Genomic DNA, 19,596 nt, shown 5'->3' with positions numbered 1-19,596 from the left:
ATTGTGTTTTATAGATCAGTAGTTTGTTCAAATAAAGTGTTTGATTAGTTAGCAAGTACATGTTCAGGAAAGGCATAGTACAAATTGTATGGGTTAATGTAACGGTAAACGGACTCTGCACAAAGCTCTTTTGAAGCTGTCAAATGGTGTTGCTATTGGACACTTAATTTTGATTATTGCTGCTCTGAGGTTTCTTATAGGCTACTGTTAAATCATTGTTGTTGTTTTTGAAGAAGTATTACTCTTGCCTCTAGCGACAATTGTGCATATAAATGACTACTTATAGGGCTTGTATTACAACCTGTCTGCAATTTTCTACATCCTTTTGTGAACGTCTTTTTACACTTGTATGCTGCACAGCGGTTCATCTTAAAAGTGCCGTCGCAGCTACCAATCTCTGTATAACGGCCGTCGGAGCCTCTGCTGGAAGGGAATCGTAAGATGGCCGCTCGAACACTTCCGGTGGCTTCACTGCCTGGTGGCAGTTTAGAACATCATGAGCTATCCAGTCATTATATAGATCAGTGGTTTTGACCGTGGAAACCGTTACATTTACCTCAGAAAAGCCATTCAATGAGCATAAACTCGTTAGTCAGCTGGAAAAATGAACACTACAGAGGAGCATTTTGTTAAATATATATGCACATATTCATTCACTGTTCCTCAATATTCAATGTATGTTTAAATAAATCTGTCAAGTTTTTATGAAAGCCACCATTTAAAGGTTTTTATATAAAAAAAAAAAACTAATTGGAGTAGAGATAAACTTCCATGTATGCAATTTAATTGTAAGTGTTTGTATATAAATCAGTTAATTTTAACCTTCAATATTTTAGTAATGTAGTGTATATATATATATATATATATATATATATATATATATATATATATATATATATATATATATATATATATATATATATATATATATATATATATATACACACATACACACACACCCTGTATAGTATATAGCATTATTTGAGTTTTTTTTTTTTCTTGAGAAAATTTCCAATGTTCTGTACCTGATATATATCCAAGTTAATCGAAATCGAATCGAATTGTGAAATTTGTGTCAATGCACAGCCTTGTATTGCAGTAGTACTAGAGTAGACATGGGAGCTTGGTTATCCATTATTCTATGAAGTGAATAAATTGACTCAAATTTCTCAAGCTTTGATAATTTAGTCCCCCCCCCCCCCCCCCCCCCCCCACACACACACACTTTTTTTTAACTTAGTTGCATTCAGTAGTTTGCTGCAAATTTTAGTGATGTACATTTATGTATACAGGCTTCTATTTGTTGCACTGATAAGGGACTTGATTATTGTGTAAATCACTTTCTATAAAACTCACTATTATCAGTGTAATTTAAACTTGTATTTATACCCAAGAGAAGAACAACCCTGGTTGGCCAAACTGCTGTACACAAAAGGAAAGAAGAAAAAAAAAACACAAACAAGTTACAGAGAATTAAAAGCACAAGAAAAAAGATGTAAAACCTGTGTCTCCCGTATGAGCACTACAGCTCAATTGATCTTGAGCATTTGTTTTAAGCACTGTTCTATTGGTTCGGCCACCGCATAGCCTACAAGTCAAATGAAGTCACAACAAATATGTGAAAAGAAAAAGCTGTTTTTGGAATCTTGAGTCTGGGGAGCAGCTGGATTTGGCTGGATAAGAGATATTAATACGGAGAGAAGAAATATGAATGCATATTAGACTGCACTATTCATACTCTTGCTGCTTCAGTCTTTCTCTACCCCTACTTTCCTTCACCCTTCTTAAAAGGAAGATGATTGTCATTTTTTACTGTTAATAACATGTGTCATGCAAGAAGAACAAGAGAGCTCCAATCGATTTATGATAGAGCTTCATTAGGATAGAAACATGGATGCCTGCAGGCTGAATTAGGTGATATAATTGCTCATATAAGTATCAGAGTAAAATAATGAGGGTGAGGAGCCAGGACATCTGGCAAAATCCTGCACTGGTATTTAGCTCTACTTTCTGGGCATGCCATTTTCGATGAGTTTAAATGATATGTTACAGACTCCCTCGATGTGTTCCAGGTTTCAAACCCTCCTCTGTGGTTTAATTGTTTCTGTTTTCAAAAAATAATTATAACGAGGTTGTGATTCAAGAAACTCCCAAAGGTTGTTAATGACCAGGTGTTACGTAGTTGTAAAAGAAGCCCCCCCCCCCCCCCCCTTCTTACCATATATTTTTTTTTTTATAGGTATTATATTGGATTTATAGTCACATAGCAGTGAATATATGCATAGATCATATAACCGATTGTTCATTAGGTCATATTAAAGTCAATATGAAATCAAAATGGACCCTTTTCGTATTACTCCAAAGATGGTGTTAGTAATGGTTAATTCTGCACAGTCAGATGCAAAATCTTATTTAGTTCCATTCTGGCATTGATGCCCACTTTTGCAGATCCAAGATTACTGGTTATGTTAATGATAAACGTACAATCATGTTGTGATTAAGGTGAAAACCCGGTAATTGGGTTTTTGCTACTTCCAAAGAGTGATCCATGAACCATCATCTCTGTTTCCTTGAGTCCATGATGCCAGTCTAAGGTGACAGGAAGTAAAATTACCGAAAATCAGTTCCACCGGCCCTGGTCGTGTGGTGATAAATTAAGATTCTGTTGTGTTTTGTTACTGTGTTTACTTATTTTTCAAATTCCATGAATTTGACACTTAGGCACTTTTTCACCATCAGGATGAATGGTTCCAGTTATATTTCCACTTAAGCTCAGTTCGGCACGGCACGATTACAAACCGTGACGTTACCACTCAGGATTGGTCACTTGTCTGTTGCCTGGCTACCAGTTTCTCTGTAGCTGGCCAAGTGCGCTATTTGAGCGAAGTTAACGCAAGTTAATACATTTTTTTTACGAAATATCTGATCATCCTCATCTCATATAATCTGTAAATCCTTGCTGTACCAGGGCAATGACTAACACATTTGTATTACATTCCAAAGAGCTCTGATATCAGCCCCACAGTGGAAAATGAAACCATATCCGTACCGGCTGGGCCGGATCGGCACAGAATGGAACGGTTAATCAATGAGAACGGTTTGGCCCGATGGTGGAAAAGTGGCTTTTGTTGCGCTGTAAAATGGTGGTCTTTTTCCTGTGGTGCATTGTCATTGTAATCATTTCTCAAGAGTCTCAAATGAATTCCCTTCGGAGGGATTACAAAACACTATGATCATTCAGGAAGCTGTTTCCCAACTGGAACTCTCATCACAAAGATTATGACACTCTGACTTTCGCATCTATCCATCAATGAAAGTAGAAATCCATCCATCCGTTCTTTTATCCTCCTACCATTTGGTTCCAGATTCTTGTTTTTCCAGATCAGGGGCATTAAGTGTCAGCACAGGACTTTAGTGGGTGTTTTTACAGAACACCCACCAAACATGCACAATCATGCTCTCTCAAGTCGAAAGTTATCTGGCCATCTTGCTTGTCTAAATTACCCTTAAACCACATTTTTAAAATGTCAGGACCTTTTGAGGATTGTTGGATTGGTCCACAGATGCTGGCAGTTGCTCTATCCACCCATGTCTACACAGCACCAGAGCAGTCCCGGCTCAGGGGAACCTCTAAACCCACACCCACAACTACTCTGAGTGTGGCGCTCCTGGGTTTTCCAGATTTCAGCTGTAATAATTTGGATTACAACTGCAAAAATTGGGAAGTTTAAGTTTGGGGGAGAAGACAATTCTCTGCTGACTGAAAAATGGGAGTGTCTAGTACACAACAGTTCTCTTTTCCTGATTCTGTTGACCTCATTTTCAAAACATCCTACATGTAATGTTAAGCTGCCGGTCAAACGTGTTTGCGCTTTGCAGTCATCTTTTTTTCCAGGCAACAGATTTTCCACGTGCACCAATATACACCATTTTGCAGCACAGCTTGCAGCCTGTAAGCTCATGCCTAGTCCATCTTGTGAGCTACTGTAGATGATGTAGATGTGACATATTACTTGGTTTGCCTGATTTTGCTGTGATTGCAGTCCTCCCTCTTCCACGAGGCCACTTTTCTTCCAGAATATTCCAGCTGTGGGAAGCTTTGATTTCTTTTAAGATTCCATACTTAACATCAGTGTTCCCCTAAAAGTTTTTCTTTTCTTTGGAATGTCAAGTTTATTGATGCTCTGCTTGTCCCTCGCTGAATCCTTTTCCTTTTCTGCCTCTTCATATTCAGCTACTACTGAAATAATAATAATAATAATAATAATTAATTACTTATATAGCGCTTTTCTGGACACTCAAAGCGCTTTACATAGAAGGGGGGAATCTCCTCAACCACCACCAATGTGCAGCATCACCTGGATGATGCGACGGCAGCCATATTGCGCCAGAACGCCCACCACACACCAGCTTACTGGTGGAGCGGAGACAGTGATGAAGCCAATTAGTATATATAGGAGGAGGATTAGGAGGCCATGATGGACAGAGGCCACTGGGCAAATTTGGCCAGGATGCCGGGGTTACACCCCTACTCTTTCGAAAGACATCCTGGGATTTTTAATGACCACAGAGAGTCAAGACCTCGGTTTAACGTCTCATCCGAAGGACGGCGCTCTTTGTCAGTATAGTGTCCCCGTCACTATACTGGGGCGTTAGGACCCGCACAGACCACAGGGTGAGCGCCCCCTGCTGGCCTCACTAACACCTCTTCCAGCAGCAACCTGGATTTCTCAGGAGGTCTCCCATCCAAGTACTAACCAGGCTCAGCCCCGCTTAGCTTCAGTGGGAAACCAGTCTTGGGCTACAGGGTGATATGGCTGCTGCATGAAATAAGTAGAACTGGAACTTTGCACTGTTATCCAACTGTGTAATCAACGGATTACTTCCTGCACCCCATTGGTTGTCCTGCTTTACACCGCTGCTCATATGTGTAAAGTTGAACTAAATTTTTTCCATTGCCAAACGGTTGTCCTTTTTAGTGTTTGTTCGCTTTGTCACAGCAAATCACTGTCAGTGTCAACCCCTCTTTAAGGGTGTGTTCACATTTGGCTGGTTTGATTCGATTAAAACAAACTCTGGAGCGATTGGTCTGTGCGGTTCATTTGAATAAGTGTGAACGCAGCCATCTGAACCCTGGTGTGTGCACCAAAAAAGTGGACGAGACTGCTGAACAGATGAGTCTTGGTCTGCTTTCAAACTAACTCTGGTTCGACTGAAATATGAACACAACACGGACCAAACAAACTTAAAGCATGTCACAAGATGTGACCATAAAAAGGTCAGATCTTCGTTTGTGACTGAGGGATTACAGCTACTGTTTTGACTACTTTACACATTTAATAAGCTCTTCACAAGTTTTCAGCTCCATCATATAACATCATATGCATGCACATACGGGCGAGCGCATTTAGCTCTGCACAAAGCATTGTAAAAGCCAGAATGTTTGTTTGCATTGGAGACAACTGGAGGAAACAAACTTGTACACTGATTTGGTCACAAATGGGGCATTCAGCCTTTGTAGTCCGCAATCTTTGGTGAATCAATAGCCGCGTACGCTTCCATTACAGATTTGCGCAAAACTTTGCGTTTTTTATTAAAAAAAATTATCTTCTAAATATCGATACAAAACGATTGCGAAATGACGGCGTTTCCATTAACCGATTTTATGCGACTAAAACTAAATTTCTTCCTCTTGCGATAAGTCATTTAAAAAATCATGGCAACGGACGTTGGTAGGTTTATATATCACAGCCACTGCCCTAGACATTATTATTATTATTAACGGAAGGAGACGTTTTTGTGTTGTCCAATTATTAATGGAGAGGAAAGACCCTTATACTGTGAGCAGCACATATGAGGAGTTTCTGGATGTTTCTCCCTCATTTCTGCTTCAAGCTCTTGATTGTGGCATTTCTTTGAGGTTTAGAATCCAGTATTCCTGTAATTATTTTGTCTTTTATGAATTTAATAAACAACTCTGTCTTGTAGTCTGTCCGAACACACCGCACCTTCTAAGTCAGGTGACTGTAAATGCGCAAAAACTGGTTTCATCGTAGTTTTGCGAAATACTTATTTTTCGAATTGCCTGAAAAACCACCTCATGCGAAAAATTTTTGCGATAAATGGGAGTTTTTGCGAAATTGAAGTGTTTCCATTGAGCGCATTTTCAATTCGCAATTTGGTAATGGAATGGAAACGCGGCTAATGTTGCATAGATGCATGCAAGGTAGTAGACCTAAGTGCAAATTAGAGCTCTGCTACTTGCCCTGAATCCACTGTGACCAAACAAAATGACTGGTTTTGAGTTTGTCTTTCTTTTTATGTGTAACTTTTTCTTTTACAGGTTTGGGTTTGTTTAGTTTCAACAAAACTTGCAGAGGGTTTGGATTACTATGGATTGGGGTGCTGGTAAATTGGTTGAAGACAAAAAGGTTGTTGGTTTAATGAGTTCTAGCAACTTACCCAGATCATTCTGTCAACCCTAGTTACTATCACACCTTTGACCGAGCTACTTAACCTCCGATTTAGTGCAGGTAGTGAACCTTCACAGATGAAAAGCATCTGCAAATAATAAGCGACTCAGTAATCTCCGTGGATCTGCTCTCATGTGTTAGTGATTTGTCAGGGTGGGTGTGTTGTCCATGGCTCCTCTACCGTCACTGGAAATATCTTGCGTGAACTCACAGAACCTTAAGTGAGCCAGAGCATGTTGTCAGAGCACGTCCTGAATGCTTTATAAATGTGCTTCATATTTGACTGAGAGTGGCTTTAATATGCTCTGAAAGATGTTGGCATGCTGCTGGATTACAGTTAGACATGTAATGTGACAACGTATGCATTGAGGAATGCTGTTAAAGTGATTTTATAACCACAGAGGCTTTGGGATCAAAGCTTGTGAGAGATGGGGACAAGAAGACAAATGAGAAGCTGATAGAATGTTATTCACCTTTCCTTTCTATTTTTCCTGGTAAGAATAACCAAAACAGAATTATTTTTGTATTATTTTTTATAACACCTCTTAGACAACCCAATTTCTCTTGCTTTATCATTTGACCAGGTGTAGAATGTGGTTCATAAAGTTCTGATTGATAGAGGCCCTATAGATCAAATATGCATCTTGGGACACTCAAGTCACTATTAAAGATGTCTGTGGGTACATTTACACGACAACGATGTACAGTACGTTTTTGAAAAGTTTCATGTACAGACGACAATGGTCCCCGTTCACTATCATTCATTATTTTGACTACATTACGCAATACTAAAACATTAATTCAAAAGTGTTCGAATCAATATATAAGCAAACCGATATCAAATAAAAATCATGAGCTGGGAAATGTATAAACGTATAGATTTTTCAAATGGTTATATATAGACCATTTCAAGGACGTAAACAATAACAAACTTCACTGCTGCAATCCAGGCGTGTTTTTCGGAAATCTAAACGCTTTGAGAGCAAGTTAGTTCCGGGCCTGAGAGAACATCCAACCACCGAACAACATGCTCCTAATTTTAATTTTGACATGATTTATTCGCATGAATAAGTAAATTATCGCACAATTGACGTAAATAAAGCGCCTCCCGCTGCTGTTCCGAATGTGCACGCTAACTAACCGGAAACATCTGAGGGCCAAACACATCACTTCTTTACATCTACAAATAGCCGTTGAAATGGTCTATAGAATCTATGGAATTTAAAAAAAAATAATAAAAATGTTGTCTGTTTTAAAGAGAATGAAGTGAGAGTGAAACTCTAAACAGTCTCATGTTGCTGGTGTGTCTTTGCATCTGGTTGTTAGTTGCATTTTGGGGTAGTTCCACAGAAACTTTAATACATAGTTTGGTGTGGGGTATTGTGGATTATTCAATAAATATAACAAATAATTGCATGTCTGATCTGTCTCCGGCACTACATACACAGTGACCGGCATCTGTAACGATACAAACCAATTGTATTTCGAGCTCATGTGAAGTCTATTTTGCTCTGTTTGTTTTGTCTGTTGCAGGCGTACACAAGTCAGTTTGTGGCTCTCATCATGTTCGCCCTGTTGATGTGTGATGACAGAATCTCAGTGCAGCCGCGCAGGCGAGAAATCATACAAGGCCTCAAAGTGCTGCCAGGTAAACTCAAATACAGCTGTGTGTGAATGAATGTGTTAGTATTGTCTGGAATTCTGCAAGAATGGCTTCTAATGTGATCCCAGTTATAAGTCAGAATATATTAATTCTAAACCTCTTTTTTGTACATGTGCTCTTTGTGTACATTTATGTTGGCGAGTTGCTGATGTCATAGATCTGTGTGTGTGTGTAAGTGCGTCTGTTCACGGATTGGTGTGCAGGGAGGAGCAGATGGCCTCGGCCAGCTCTCTCAGTCACTGTTGGAAGTCTTTATTGGACCACAAGTGTCTGCTGGGGTGCCCCTTCCTCTCCTTTCTCCAGTTCTTTCGTTCTCCCTCTTTGGATTTTTCGTTCTGCTTCCAAGCCAATGAGGTCGGGAATGTGTTGGCAGTCAGTTACTAAAGATCCCCCTGCACTCCAGCTTTACTATTCATGCTAAAAACTGCTGATTCTGTCATTAATGCTTGCATGTTTTGATCACTGTATTTACAGCCCAAAACATTTGTATGCAAGTACATGACAGTTCTATTCTGAAATGTGTACACATGTATGTGTTGTATTCTCAGTCTTGCCACAAGGGGTGCTGCAGCAGGTATTATATCTGTTGTTTCCTTTTAACTTCAACTATTGTCGTGGTAGAGCAGCAGTTTGGAAAGATTCTAGCAAGTTAGTTAAACTGTGCACATGTTTATAGCTAGCATCCAGTTTTAAGCCACAAACAGTAAAAGGAAAATACAAAACAAAATTACATTAATGATTAATTAAAATAGACGTTTAAGTCCAAAGTCTGGACTCACTTTGGCTTTTATAACATTGATGGGACAAACAAAATGGACAGAGTACGCGGCATACAAGATCTGCCTGGTAAAAGTAAAGTGCACAGGTAATACCATGAACACGCAAAGCCACTGGCAACGCCATCACCCTGATTTCAGTGAAAATGTTTACCATAATTTACAGACTGAAAGCTTTTTGCGCTGTTTTCTAACAGTTCGGACTTGAATAAAGAGAAAACCTGCACTTAACCTTTTCACAGGCATGTTGCTTTCATAGACCGCTATAGTGATGTATCATTATAGGATTGTCTAGCAATATATTGATTATCACAGAATTGCTGTATCGTGATATTATCGGTATCGTGAGGTACCCTGTGATTCCCACCTTTACTAAATGTTTAATGTGTGAACGTGCAAACGCACAAATTCTTGCACAATTTACAAGCTACACGATGTCTCTTTTTCTAGACTTGATCAAGGAGGTGTTGAGTCTGGACGATGAGATTCAGAAGTTGGCAACTGAGCTGTATCAACAGAAGAGCGTTCTCATCATGGGCCGAGGCTACCACTACGCCACCTGCCTGGAGGGAGCTTTGGTTAGACCACAATCCCTCTTCTTCACCTCCTCCTTCACCCATCTATCACTCACTCCCCTCCTACTTCTGCTTCAAGTCTCCTGAAGCCATATGATCGTGAATCATGACTTAAATTTGGGTCTGTTCTTCACACAAAGCTTTTAGTTTTCCTCCTCCGTAGCTCTCACATTGCATTTGTGCTCGTTCAGTTCACATGCGATCAGCTGTGTGTGTGTGTGTGTGTGTGTCAGTGTGCAAGTGGAAAAAGGGGACAAAAGCGATAGTTAACCCAAAAATGTAAAACATTTCGTCATTTTCGTTCTTCTGCTGAACATAAAAAGATATTTTGAGAAATGTCTCTGTATATTTTTCCATTCATACAAGTTAATGTTCACCAAAACTGGTTACCAACATTCTTTAAAATATCTTTTATGTTCTGCAGAATAAAGTAAAAGTACAGGTTTTGGAAAGACAGGAAGGTGAATAACTAGTTCTGTATGGAGAGTAATTTACGCTGATTTATACTCTGCTGTTTCACATTCAAGAATGAGTAGACCTGTACATTTAAGTCTTACAAGGAAGAAAATAAGACTCCTAACTGATGGACTTTACCAGAAGTTTGGCCTCATTTAGCTTAACCGCAGATAAACAGAGGAAGCAATTTGACTGTGTTGGTTAAGAAAAACCCCACTTACTCTGGAAGTGAGGATGGGGAAACTGTCATTGAGGCATTAGCCAGCTCTTACCACAAAAATGTGCAACCTAAGATGTGATGCAGCTATTTTCTCCCTAATTCTGATTATGCAACAGTTGTGTTTTTGGTCTTGTCTTGCCTTTGTTTTAGTTTTGTTTTGTTTGGTTTAAAGGAGCATTTCACCCGTGGGAACATTAATCTTTATTGAAAGTGGGTCATATATGTAGTCGAAATGTTCACGAATGTGCCTTCTTGACCGAGGAAAGACAGAAAGTAACTTTAGGGCGCGTTTTTATGAAAGACAACAACTCCCACAATGCACCACATTGCAAAGCTCCGCAAGCCACTCCCACTAATCCAGAACGGCGGTGCTTCTCAGAGAAATCACTCTTTCGTCTACAAAGCTAGCTAACAACCAGAGCTTGAAATTAATTAATTAAAGTTAGTTGGCGAACTCATTAGTGAATTACTCCTCGTTTGTATTTCTTTCGAAATGGTGAATTATTGCATGGTACTAGGATGGTTCACAACACAAATGTCCGTGTCCTAGTCTGATTCAGAGACTCTATCTCTGTGTCCGTATGCGCACAGGCACCAGTCCGCCCCAGTCCGGGCTTCTCGTCCGCGACAGGCAGGTCTTCTGCCGCCGGCGCCTCCTGTTCCTCCATCAGCCTCAGCTGCTCTTCGCTATATTGCGGCTCGTAAAAGTAGCCACGAACTTTCGAAATCCTCTTCTTCCATATCATATTGAGTAAGTTACCTTCCGCCATTGTCGTAACTTCACATCTGGCTCCACAGCGCCTGTTAGCTTAGCTTCCAAACAAGATGAAGGATATTGCTTTTAGTTTCAGAAAGTCCCACCCACTGATCTGTAATAGGTCTGTAGCGCGAGTAGGTCCCTCCCCCTGGATAAATGAGGAACGAGTGTTTGGCCCTGTCCCAAATGGCACCCTAAGCACTCGCGGTCTTCCTCTGAGTCCGCACTTTCGTGACGTAACGCCGCTTTGCCTGTTGGGAAGAAGTCTGCTGTGGAGTGCGCATCAGTGCGGGCTCGGCAAAAGTGTGCATCGAGGGCACAAATCGACCGCAGAGGGGGCGCGCGAGCACCCTTCTTCTGAGAGCTAAAATGACAAATGGGACACCCTACGGTCTCACGGACTTAACGGACACGCGCACGCGGCAGCCATTGTAAGTCCACAAGACCGAAAGTGCATGAAGTGTGCCATTTGGGACAGGGCCTTTGTAGTCTCAACCCCTCTACAAAGATATTTGACTTCCTGCTTAGAATGACGCAAAATGACGATTTTTACATCATTATAAGCAGGAACTGCAACACTGAAATCCTTATTTCTCCCTTCTCAGGGGAAAATGAGGGAATAATGCACGACCATTCAAAAATATGACTGGGTTTCTAACGATACAAGGCTTAATGCAAATGGGTGAAGTGTCCCTTTAATAGTTCCTGTCTAGTCGGGTAGCATGATATATTGCTCTTGTTTGTGTGTCCTTTAGAAAATCAAGGAAATCACGTACATGCATTCAGAGGGGATTTTAGCAGGAGAGCTGAAGCATGGGCCGCTGGCTCTAGTGGACAAACTCATGCCTGTCATAATGATCATCATGAGAGACCACACGTACAACAAATGCCAAAACGCACTGCAGCAGGTGGTGGCAAGACAGGTAAGAGCCCACCACATTTATCATCACTAGATTTGCATGTCCTGACACTGCTTGCAAGATATAAAATAGTGATTTAAATATGTTGTAAACCAAGTTGCAGTACACACAAGCACGTAAGGTGTGTACTATGCCCGTGGCTTAAGAAGGAATAGATTGAATATCATTAAAAAGCTTGCTATTTTTGTACAGCCCTAGGTATCTCTGCAGTTTTTGCTGTTTAAGATAATGTGGTTGTTGCTGTTGTAGGGCCGTCCAATCGTAATCTGCGATAAGGAGGACTATGAGACCATCAACAGCTCCAGTCGCACCATTAAAGTGCCTCACTGTTTGGACTGCCTGCAGGGAATCCTGTGTGTCATTCCTCTACAGCTGCTGTCCTTCCACCTCGCTGTGCTGCGCGGATTCGACGTGAGTCTCTCAAGCGCTCGCTTTCCTCTCACTGATGTACACTCATTACCCACTTTATTATGTAGGGTGAGTTCAGGCGGATTGGGACACTTTTTCCAAGTCATCTCAAATACAAAAAGTGTCCTAATCACCCTGAATTCACCCTACACCTTGCTAATACCAGGTTGGACCCCCTTTGCCTTCAGAACTGCCTTAATTCTTGGTGGTATAGATTCAATAATGTGCAGGAAACATTCCTCAGAGATTTTGGTCCATATTGGCATGATAGCATCACACAGTTGCTGCAGATTTGTCGGCTGCACATTCATGATGCGAATTTCCCGTTCCACAACATCCCAAAGGTGCTCAATTGGATTGAGATCATCTGGTGATTGTGGAGGCCATTTTTAATAGGGACCGTAAAGGCTTTTTTAAATTTATTTTTTAAACGGTAACACTTTAGTTTAGGGTCCAATTCTCACTATTAACTAGTTGCTTATTAGCATGCACCATACAATAATATTGGCTGTTTATTAGTACTTATAAAGCACATATTAATGCCTTATTAATGCATGATCATATTCTTACATCCCTCAATCCACCCAATATCTAAACTTAACAACTACATTACTAACTATTAATAAGCAGTAGTTAGGAGTTTGAGGCAAAATGCGTAGTTAATAGTGAGAATTGGACCTCAACTAAAGTGTGACCAAAAAAATCTATTTGAAATAAATGCTGTTCTTTTGAATGTTTTATCAAAGATCTTAGTTCCACAAAAATATTAAGCAGCACAACTGTTTCAACATTGATCATTTAGAAGAAATGTTTCTTGAGCTTCAAATCATCACATAAGAATGATTTCTGAAGGATCATGTGACGCTGAAGACTGGAGTAATGACGCTGAAAACCCAGCTTTGCATCACAGGAATAAATTACATCTTAATTTCTTTTTTTTAAATGTAATATTTCTTATTTTCTTTTTGTCCCACACAGGTTGATTGCCCAAGAAACCTGGCCAAGTCTGTGACTGTTGAGTAAACACTTCCTGATCAATGCCCCACGCACGCACACGCACACGCACACGCACACACACACACACACGCACGTACAGAACATCAAAACATGAAGACAATGAGTTTTATACATGCCAGCTTTCATCGAGCGGTCCTAAAGAGCCTGAAGTGTACCTCCTGTAACTGTATCTCGTCTCCGAGCATGATTCTGGCTTCATATCATCGCTGGTGACTGGAATGTGATTATTTTTATTTTTGTCTTTTAGTGGTGGCGTGGTATGGGGTGGCGACACTAGATGTCACACACTGTGTGGCTGATAACACGTTTCTCTTACGGCTGTTTATTGCTCTATTCATAATTTTTCTTTGTCCCAGAAAGACATCTAGATGCTTCTCATCATATACACATGCATGTGTGTAGCAAAGATGGTGTTCCAGTTTGCTTTCAGTCCCTCGAGAGGCTTTTCCCTAAGAAAAAACCCATGTTTCTAGTGATATGTGGCACTTAAAACAACAACTGTGAATCAGTGCTTAGTGCTAGTTTGCACACTATTAAGTTGATCCGCTTTGCTGCTATTTAAGGGGATGCACTTGTTACTGATGATGAGCATATTTTTCATCTATGATCATCTGGAATATCATATCCACAAGGATTTCCATAGTTAACCTCCCTTGCTCAGAACACACAGCGGCATTTAGGAGCTTTGATACATTTGTGCTTTTATCTGCATTGGATGTTAAACCAATGCTGATGTCCACTAGAGTTCGGTCTAGACATCATGTCTTCTCAATCCAATGATTTAAAACATAACTTTCATGGTTTGTAAAATAGTAGGTAAATACTTAATAATAAAATAATAAGGTTCAATACTTTTATTAGCATTGATTAATCTTGGTTCATGTTTATTTCTATGTATACTTAAACAATTGTTTACAATTTAAAGATGTATAACTTAACATTAATGTATTATGAACAAATATGAATTAAAAATGAATAATATATTTATATCTTAAAATGAACCTAGATTAATAAATGCTGTAATAGCAAATGGAGACTTACTGTTACCCTAAAATACATGTTTATTATATTTAGTGGTTTCTTCATTCTGGTTGCAAATGAATGAATGAGGTAAAATGACTACAACCCCTGTAATGCATGTGTGTGAAGGGTCAAATATGATGTGAATGTATGATTTACAGAATGTGGCGACATTTTAATGAAGTTTCTATGTGATTTTGGTCATGTTAGGTTTGATTTCGCACTAGGGAATCTACTGGCCCTGATGAAGAGAATGAAAATTTGAAAATTGTAGTATTTGAAGTACCTCACAAAAAAGTCCGTTCATAAGGATGTTTTAAAGCCAGATATTGACAGTGAGTCGCTGCATCTGGTGACTCGACACTGAATCTGTAGTTACTGTATGAGTGTAATATTTATAATCCGTTACTGAGATTAACACTTTAGTCGTGTGCTTTAAAAATATGCATGGCTTCTCTTTGAGTCCTTTGTTTTGGGAGATTCAGAGGTGTTGTCACAGAGGAGACTGTGAGTGTGTCTCCGGTTTACAGTAGTATTGCCGAAGGACGCAGAGGAGAAAGCGAGAACATGAAGTATGATGTGTTTCATAACGCCGTCCCCATACAACGCCACCGGCAGTTTCCATCGTTTCCATGGGACCATTCTGTTGTCTTTCACTTTGTTTTTGTTTTTATTGGGTATAAAAGGTTATATTTTATATACTACTTTATTTGGGATTAAAATGTTTATGTACTTCCTTTGATTGAAAAATTGTGATTTTTAAATTTCATGATTACATTGTTGTGCATAAAATCAACATGAATAAAAATTATATCATCTGAAACTTCTGTTCAAAGCATTAACCAAAAATTTCTTGGGGGCACTTTATTTTACACTCCTGTTCCCCATATACATACTATTTACTTATTAATTACAATAACTAGGTATTAACCCTGAACCTAACCTTAACCCATGTAGTTACCTTATATTAATCAATACTTTCTTAGGTAAGTGCACGTACTCTAAAATAAAGTGCAACCAATATCTTCTATTAATGTGATGTAACCAAAGGATGGAGGATGTGGCAATAACAATTACAGTTTTGTGCTTCTATTTTTATTAGATTCTAAAACTAAACATATAAGTTATGCCAGCTCATGGAAAGGGTTTTAAGTATTTCACAGGCTAAAATACGAGCATTGCTCTTTGCATTGCTTTTTGATTTTACAGGAGCATCTTACATGTGTAGCTTTATCTTTTCACCTGAAAGGATTGTGTGGTATAGATTATTTGTTCCAGATCACACACATTTTTGTGTTGTACAAGAAGTTGTCCAACCGTTTTTTTTTTTGGTTAAAGCATGTCATAATGTGTTTGGGCAGTGTGTACAAGATTTTAATTTATGATCCAAATAGTTAATAAAACATTCAGTCTTTCTAACTCTCTGGTTGCATTCATTCAACTTTGGCTAAGACGCTTTTGTCACATTTTTAATATAATTTAGCATAAATCTAGTTGGGGACCAGATGGTGGTTTACAGTTATCGATAAATATAGTTCCCATGAATTAGTAATAATAAGAATATTTACTTGATCTCTTTTGTTTTGTTTTTACATTATCTTTAGTAACCGAGTTCTTCATGTCTGTCACTTTTATTGAATGTCACTTTATTTTCACAAAGAGTAAAAAAATGGTGCTGTATGCTATGCTAACTTTTGGTTAAGTATTATGATTTACTATGATAGACTAACTCTATTTTCCCCTCATTTGATGCCAAATAGTAACCAGAGCTTTGATGAGCTGTTTGTGCTTTGAAAATATAGTTATTTAAGAGCAGAGACATGTTTAAGCTCTGACTCAAAGGATCTTGGCAGTGTGGATAGATTGAAACTGCGTGTCGTTGTTGTTGTTGATGACTGGATTGCTTTATTGGCTAGAGCAGAAAGTGGGTCAGGGAGTGTGATGCTAAACCCAAACTTCACAGAATGTGTAAAGAAAGAAAGCCAACCAACAATGGCCTGTCACTCACAGTAACACATCACTGGCATGCCACCCACTTTGTATATGGTCACTTTGTCAGTTTGGGTAAAATGTCAGTTTACTGCCAAGTCTGAGCTCACTTTAACTCCATTGTGTGTTTAAATTCACTGTTTATCCAGCCACAACCATTTTTCTTTTGGGTGCAGTGTCTGCCAGGAACATAAATGTAAATATTATAGTGGCCTTGTTACCTTTTTTAAGTAATAATTTATTAAAATCAGCATCGGAAAGATAATAATCAAAGTTTTCCTGTGAGAATACACCAGACAAAATTTGGCCTATCAAAACATTTCTGAAATTGTGTTCAACCATCTTTCTATACATTAACACCAGCGTTATCACAAGCAAGATTGCTCTTGTGCTGATATTCCGATTTATAGTGTGATCGACTGTGGTAATGTTTTTATACAACAGTTCTACAAACAGGAGGTTAATGACTTGAGTTTCAGACCATATTTGACCATATTTGGCCAGTTAGTTTGTATATTTTTTCTCCAAAACAAGCCAAATCATCAATCGTTGTGTGTGAAGCCGGTCTGGATTATTGTTAATGTTTACGGAGTGGAGTGGAAGAGCATTTACTTCACGTTTTTCCACTTGCAAATTCCGCCATGTAAATAGCGAATCCGCCATGGTGCAACTGGCTTTTAAAGCACCCATTACTCATTTAGAGAATAGGGACAACTACTTTAGACCATGCACCGGGTGCGCTGACCATTTTCCCCGTCGTTAAACTATCAAAAGTGGATTCGGACACACCCTGAGTGCACTTGCGCCCTGCACTTTAGACCATGTGCTTAGATCGTTAAAATAGGGCCCTATACGTGTATGGTATGGCGGCAAATCAATGACCATAATAACCGAAGCTGGCGCATTAAACCCAGCAAATTAGATATTAAAATATTATATAGTGATCTTAATCATCAAACTTTTTTGTAAGCTAATAACCTAATAAGAGAAAGTACTTGGCAAGTATACAGTACACAGTATAAATGATTACACGCCATCTGAACATAACATATCTTTAAAAAATTTAAAAATAAATAAAATGTGTCCTAGATAAATAAATATTTCTGAATTTGTTGGGTTTCAGAGGGATGTAATCATTCATGCTGTGTATTGTATCTTAACTTGAGAAGCCAGAACCCCTTTTTACATTTAATAGAAAATATAATGCATCACTCAAAATTGACATAATAGTAATACACAGGATGATAGCAAAAAGCTTACACAAAAACTCTTGCTTATTGATATAAACATGTAATATATCTTTCATCCAAAGCCTTGTTATATTTGTAACCATTTAATGGACACTTTTTACATTTCTGATGTTCTTAGAACCAATTTTGGTTGGGTAAACATAAAAAGTGGTGAATGGGAGTATAGTGGTAATGTAGTGGTGAACTACATCAGCAAATACAAGTGAAACTCGAAAAATTTGAATATTGTGCAAAAGTTCATTTATTTCCGTAATTCAACTTAAAAGGTGAAACTAATATATTATATAGACTCATTACATGCAAAGTGAGATATTTCAAGCCTTTATTTGTTATAATTTTGATGATTATGGCTTACAGCTTATGTAAGCCTCTTCAGGACCTCTGCACTTTGGTGCGGGCGTCACAGCACAACAGCTGTTTTCACAGCTGGTACAAGCGAGAGAGAGACAGCGCACAGACAGGTGTACATTCCTGTCTATGTTCACGGTGACCGTTCTCCTGCGTGCCTCAGCACCAGCGAGAGCAGTCCCTAAAAGAGCTTACACAGATAGAAACGTGTCTTTTTAAAGATGACTTTCTATCTGCGTGTTTCTGGATGTGGTCACTACCTGGGGTCACGGGATGGTCACAGTCGCTGCCTCGTATGTCTGGGCATTGAACACGCTGAGACAGCTTTTGTGGATGAGTCATGTACCCATTGTGGGAAGATGACCATCGTGGAGCTGCGGTTGAGACTCTCGTTCCTGCAAAGGGGAAAGCCCCTGTGCCTCTGCCTCGATCCAATCCTCCTCAGAGGGTTGCTTCAGGCGGTGACACGGGAGACCTGAGGATCACTGTGAGCGTGCTTCCTTCAGGGAACCAACCCCCTAGGAACCCTCATCCCTCCCACGCTCCACAGCCAGTTGAGCCAACAACGGAACGAGCTGGACCATCCTCGAGGTGTGTACCAGTCGTTTCCTTTGGTGCTCCCCGCGACGATCAGACGTCGATCGCTGAATCGGAGGGTGGGTCAGACTTCTCCGTGGACGACGACTCAGTGCCACTGCCTCCTTTGGGTGTGCAAGAGTCGGACCTGGAGATGATGGCCATGCTTTCCCGGGCCGCCAACAGGATTGGGCTCGTGTGGAATCCTCCATCGTGTCCCGAGCCCTCGAGGCTGGACGATTGGTATCTCGGGGTGGCGCGCACTTGTTCTCAGCAACCCACCCCGGTGCCTTTCTTCCCGGAGGTGCATGAGGAGCTCACAAGGACGTGGACGGCACCTTTTACTGCCAGAAACCGTCCCGGTGGCTCCTCCTCCCTCACCATTGTTGATGGCAGGGCAGCTAAGGGATACACGCGTATCCCGCCAGTGGAGCGGGCCGTTGCTATGCAACTGTGCCCTAACTCCACTTAGTGCGGAGAACCGTGTCTTCCTTCCCGGGCCTGTAAGTACTCGTCGGACTTAACCAGCAAGGCTTACAAGGCCTGTGGGGAAGATGCAGGCCATGGCATTGCTGCAGGTTCATCAGGCCAAGGGACTGAAGGACATGCACAAGGGTGGTCACAATCCGCAAATTCTCCAAGAACTTTGTACCGCAACGGACCTCGCGCGACGAAGGTCACCGCGCGGTCAGTGGGTCGTGCGATGTCCACACTAGTGGTCCAGGAACGCCATCTCTGGCTGTGTCTGGCCGACATGCGGGAGACCGACAAGCTCCGGTTCCTTAACTCCCCCGTGTCCCAGACCGGCCTCTTCGGCGATGCTGTCGAGAATTTCACCCAACAGTTCTCGGCTGTACAAAAGCGGACGGAGGTCATCAAACACATCCTCTGTCAAGAGGATAGGGGGCCTGCAAGCATTTTCAGTCGACAAATCGTGCCTAGAGTTCGTGCCGGGTGACAATCACGTTGTACTAAGACCACGGCCTGGTTATGTGCCCAAGGTTCCTACCACTCCCTTCAGGGACCAGGTAGTGATCCTGCAAGCGCTGCCCCTGGAGGAGGCAGACCCAGCCCTGGCTTTGCTCTGTCCCGTTCATGCTCTGCGTATGTACGTGGACAGAACTCAAAGCGTCAGGACCTCAGACCAG

General features: G+C 40.4%; 1 protein-coding gene across 1 annotated transcript in view; it reads left to right on the top strand.

Moving 5' to 3' along the window:
• Positions 1–15,702, top strand: part of gfpt1 (glutamine--fructose-6-phosphate transaminase 1) — a 40,287-nt gene extending 24,585 nt beyond the window's left edge. The window contains exons 15-19 of the mRNA XM_079638444.1: positions 8,007–8,121; positions 9,363–9,490; positions 11,676–11,843; positions 12,090–12,251; positions 13,227–15,702. Of these exons, the coding sequence (XP_079494570.1) occupies positions 8,007–8,121; positions 9,363–9,490; positions 11,676–11,843; positions 12,090–12,251; positions 13,227–13,271 (618 nt within the window). The 3' untranslated portion in view covers positions 13,272–15,702. The remainder of the gene's footprint in view (positions 1–8,006; positions 8,122–9,362; positions 9,491–11,675; positions 11,844–12,089; positions 12,252–13,226) is intronic.
• Positions 15,703–19,596: the final 3,894 nt, after the last annotated feature.

This window comes from Phoxinus phoxinus (assembly GCF_949152265.1).
Source record: "Phoxinus phoxinus genome assembly, chromosome: 15".
Taxonomy (NCBI): Eukaryota; Metazoa; Chordata; class Actinopteri; order Cypriniformes; family Leuciscidae; genus Phoxinus; species Phoxinus phoxinus.
Note: the sequence above shows the minus strand (reverse complement) of the source record. Positions and strands in the feature narration are given on the sequence as shown.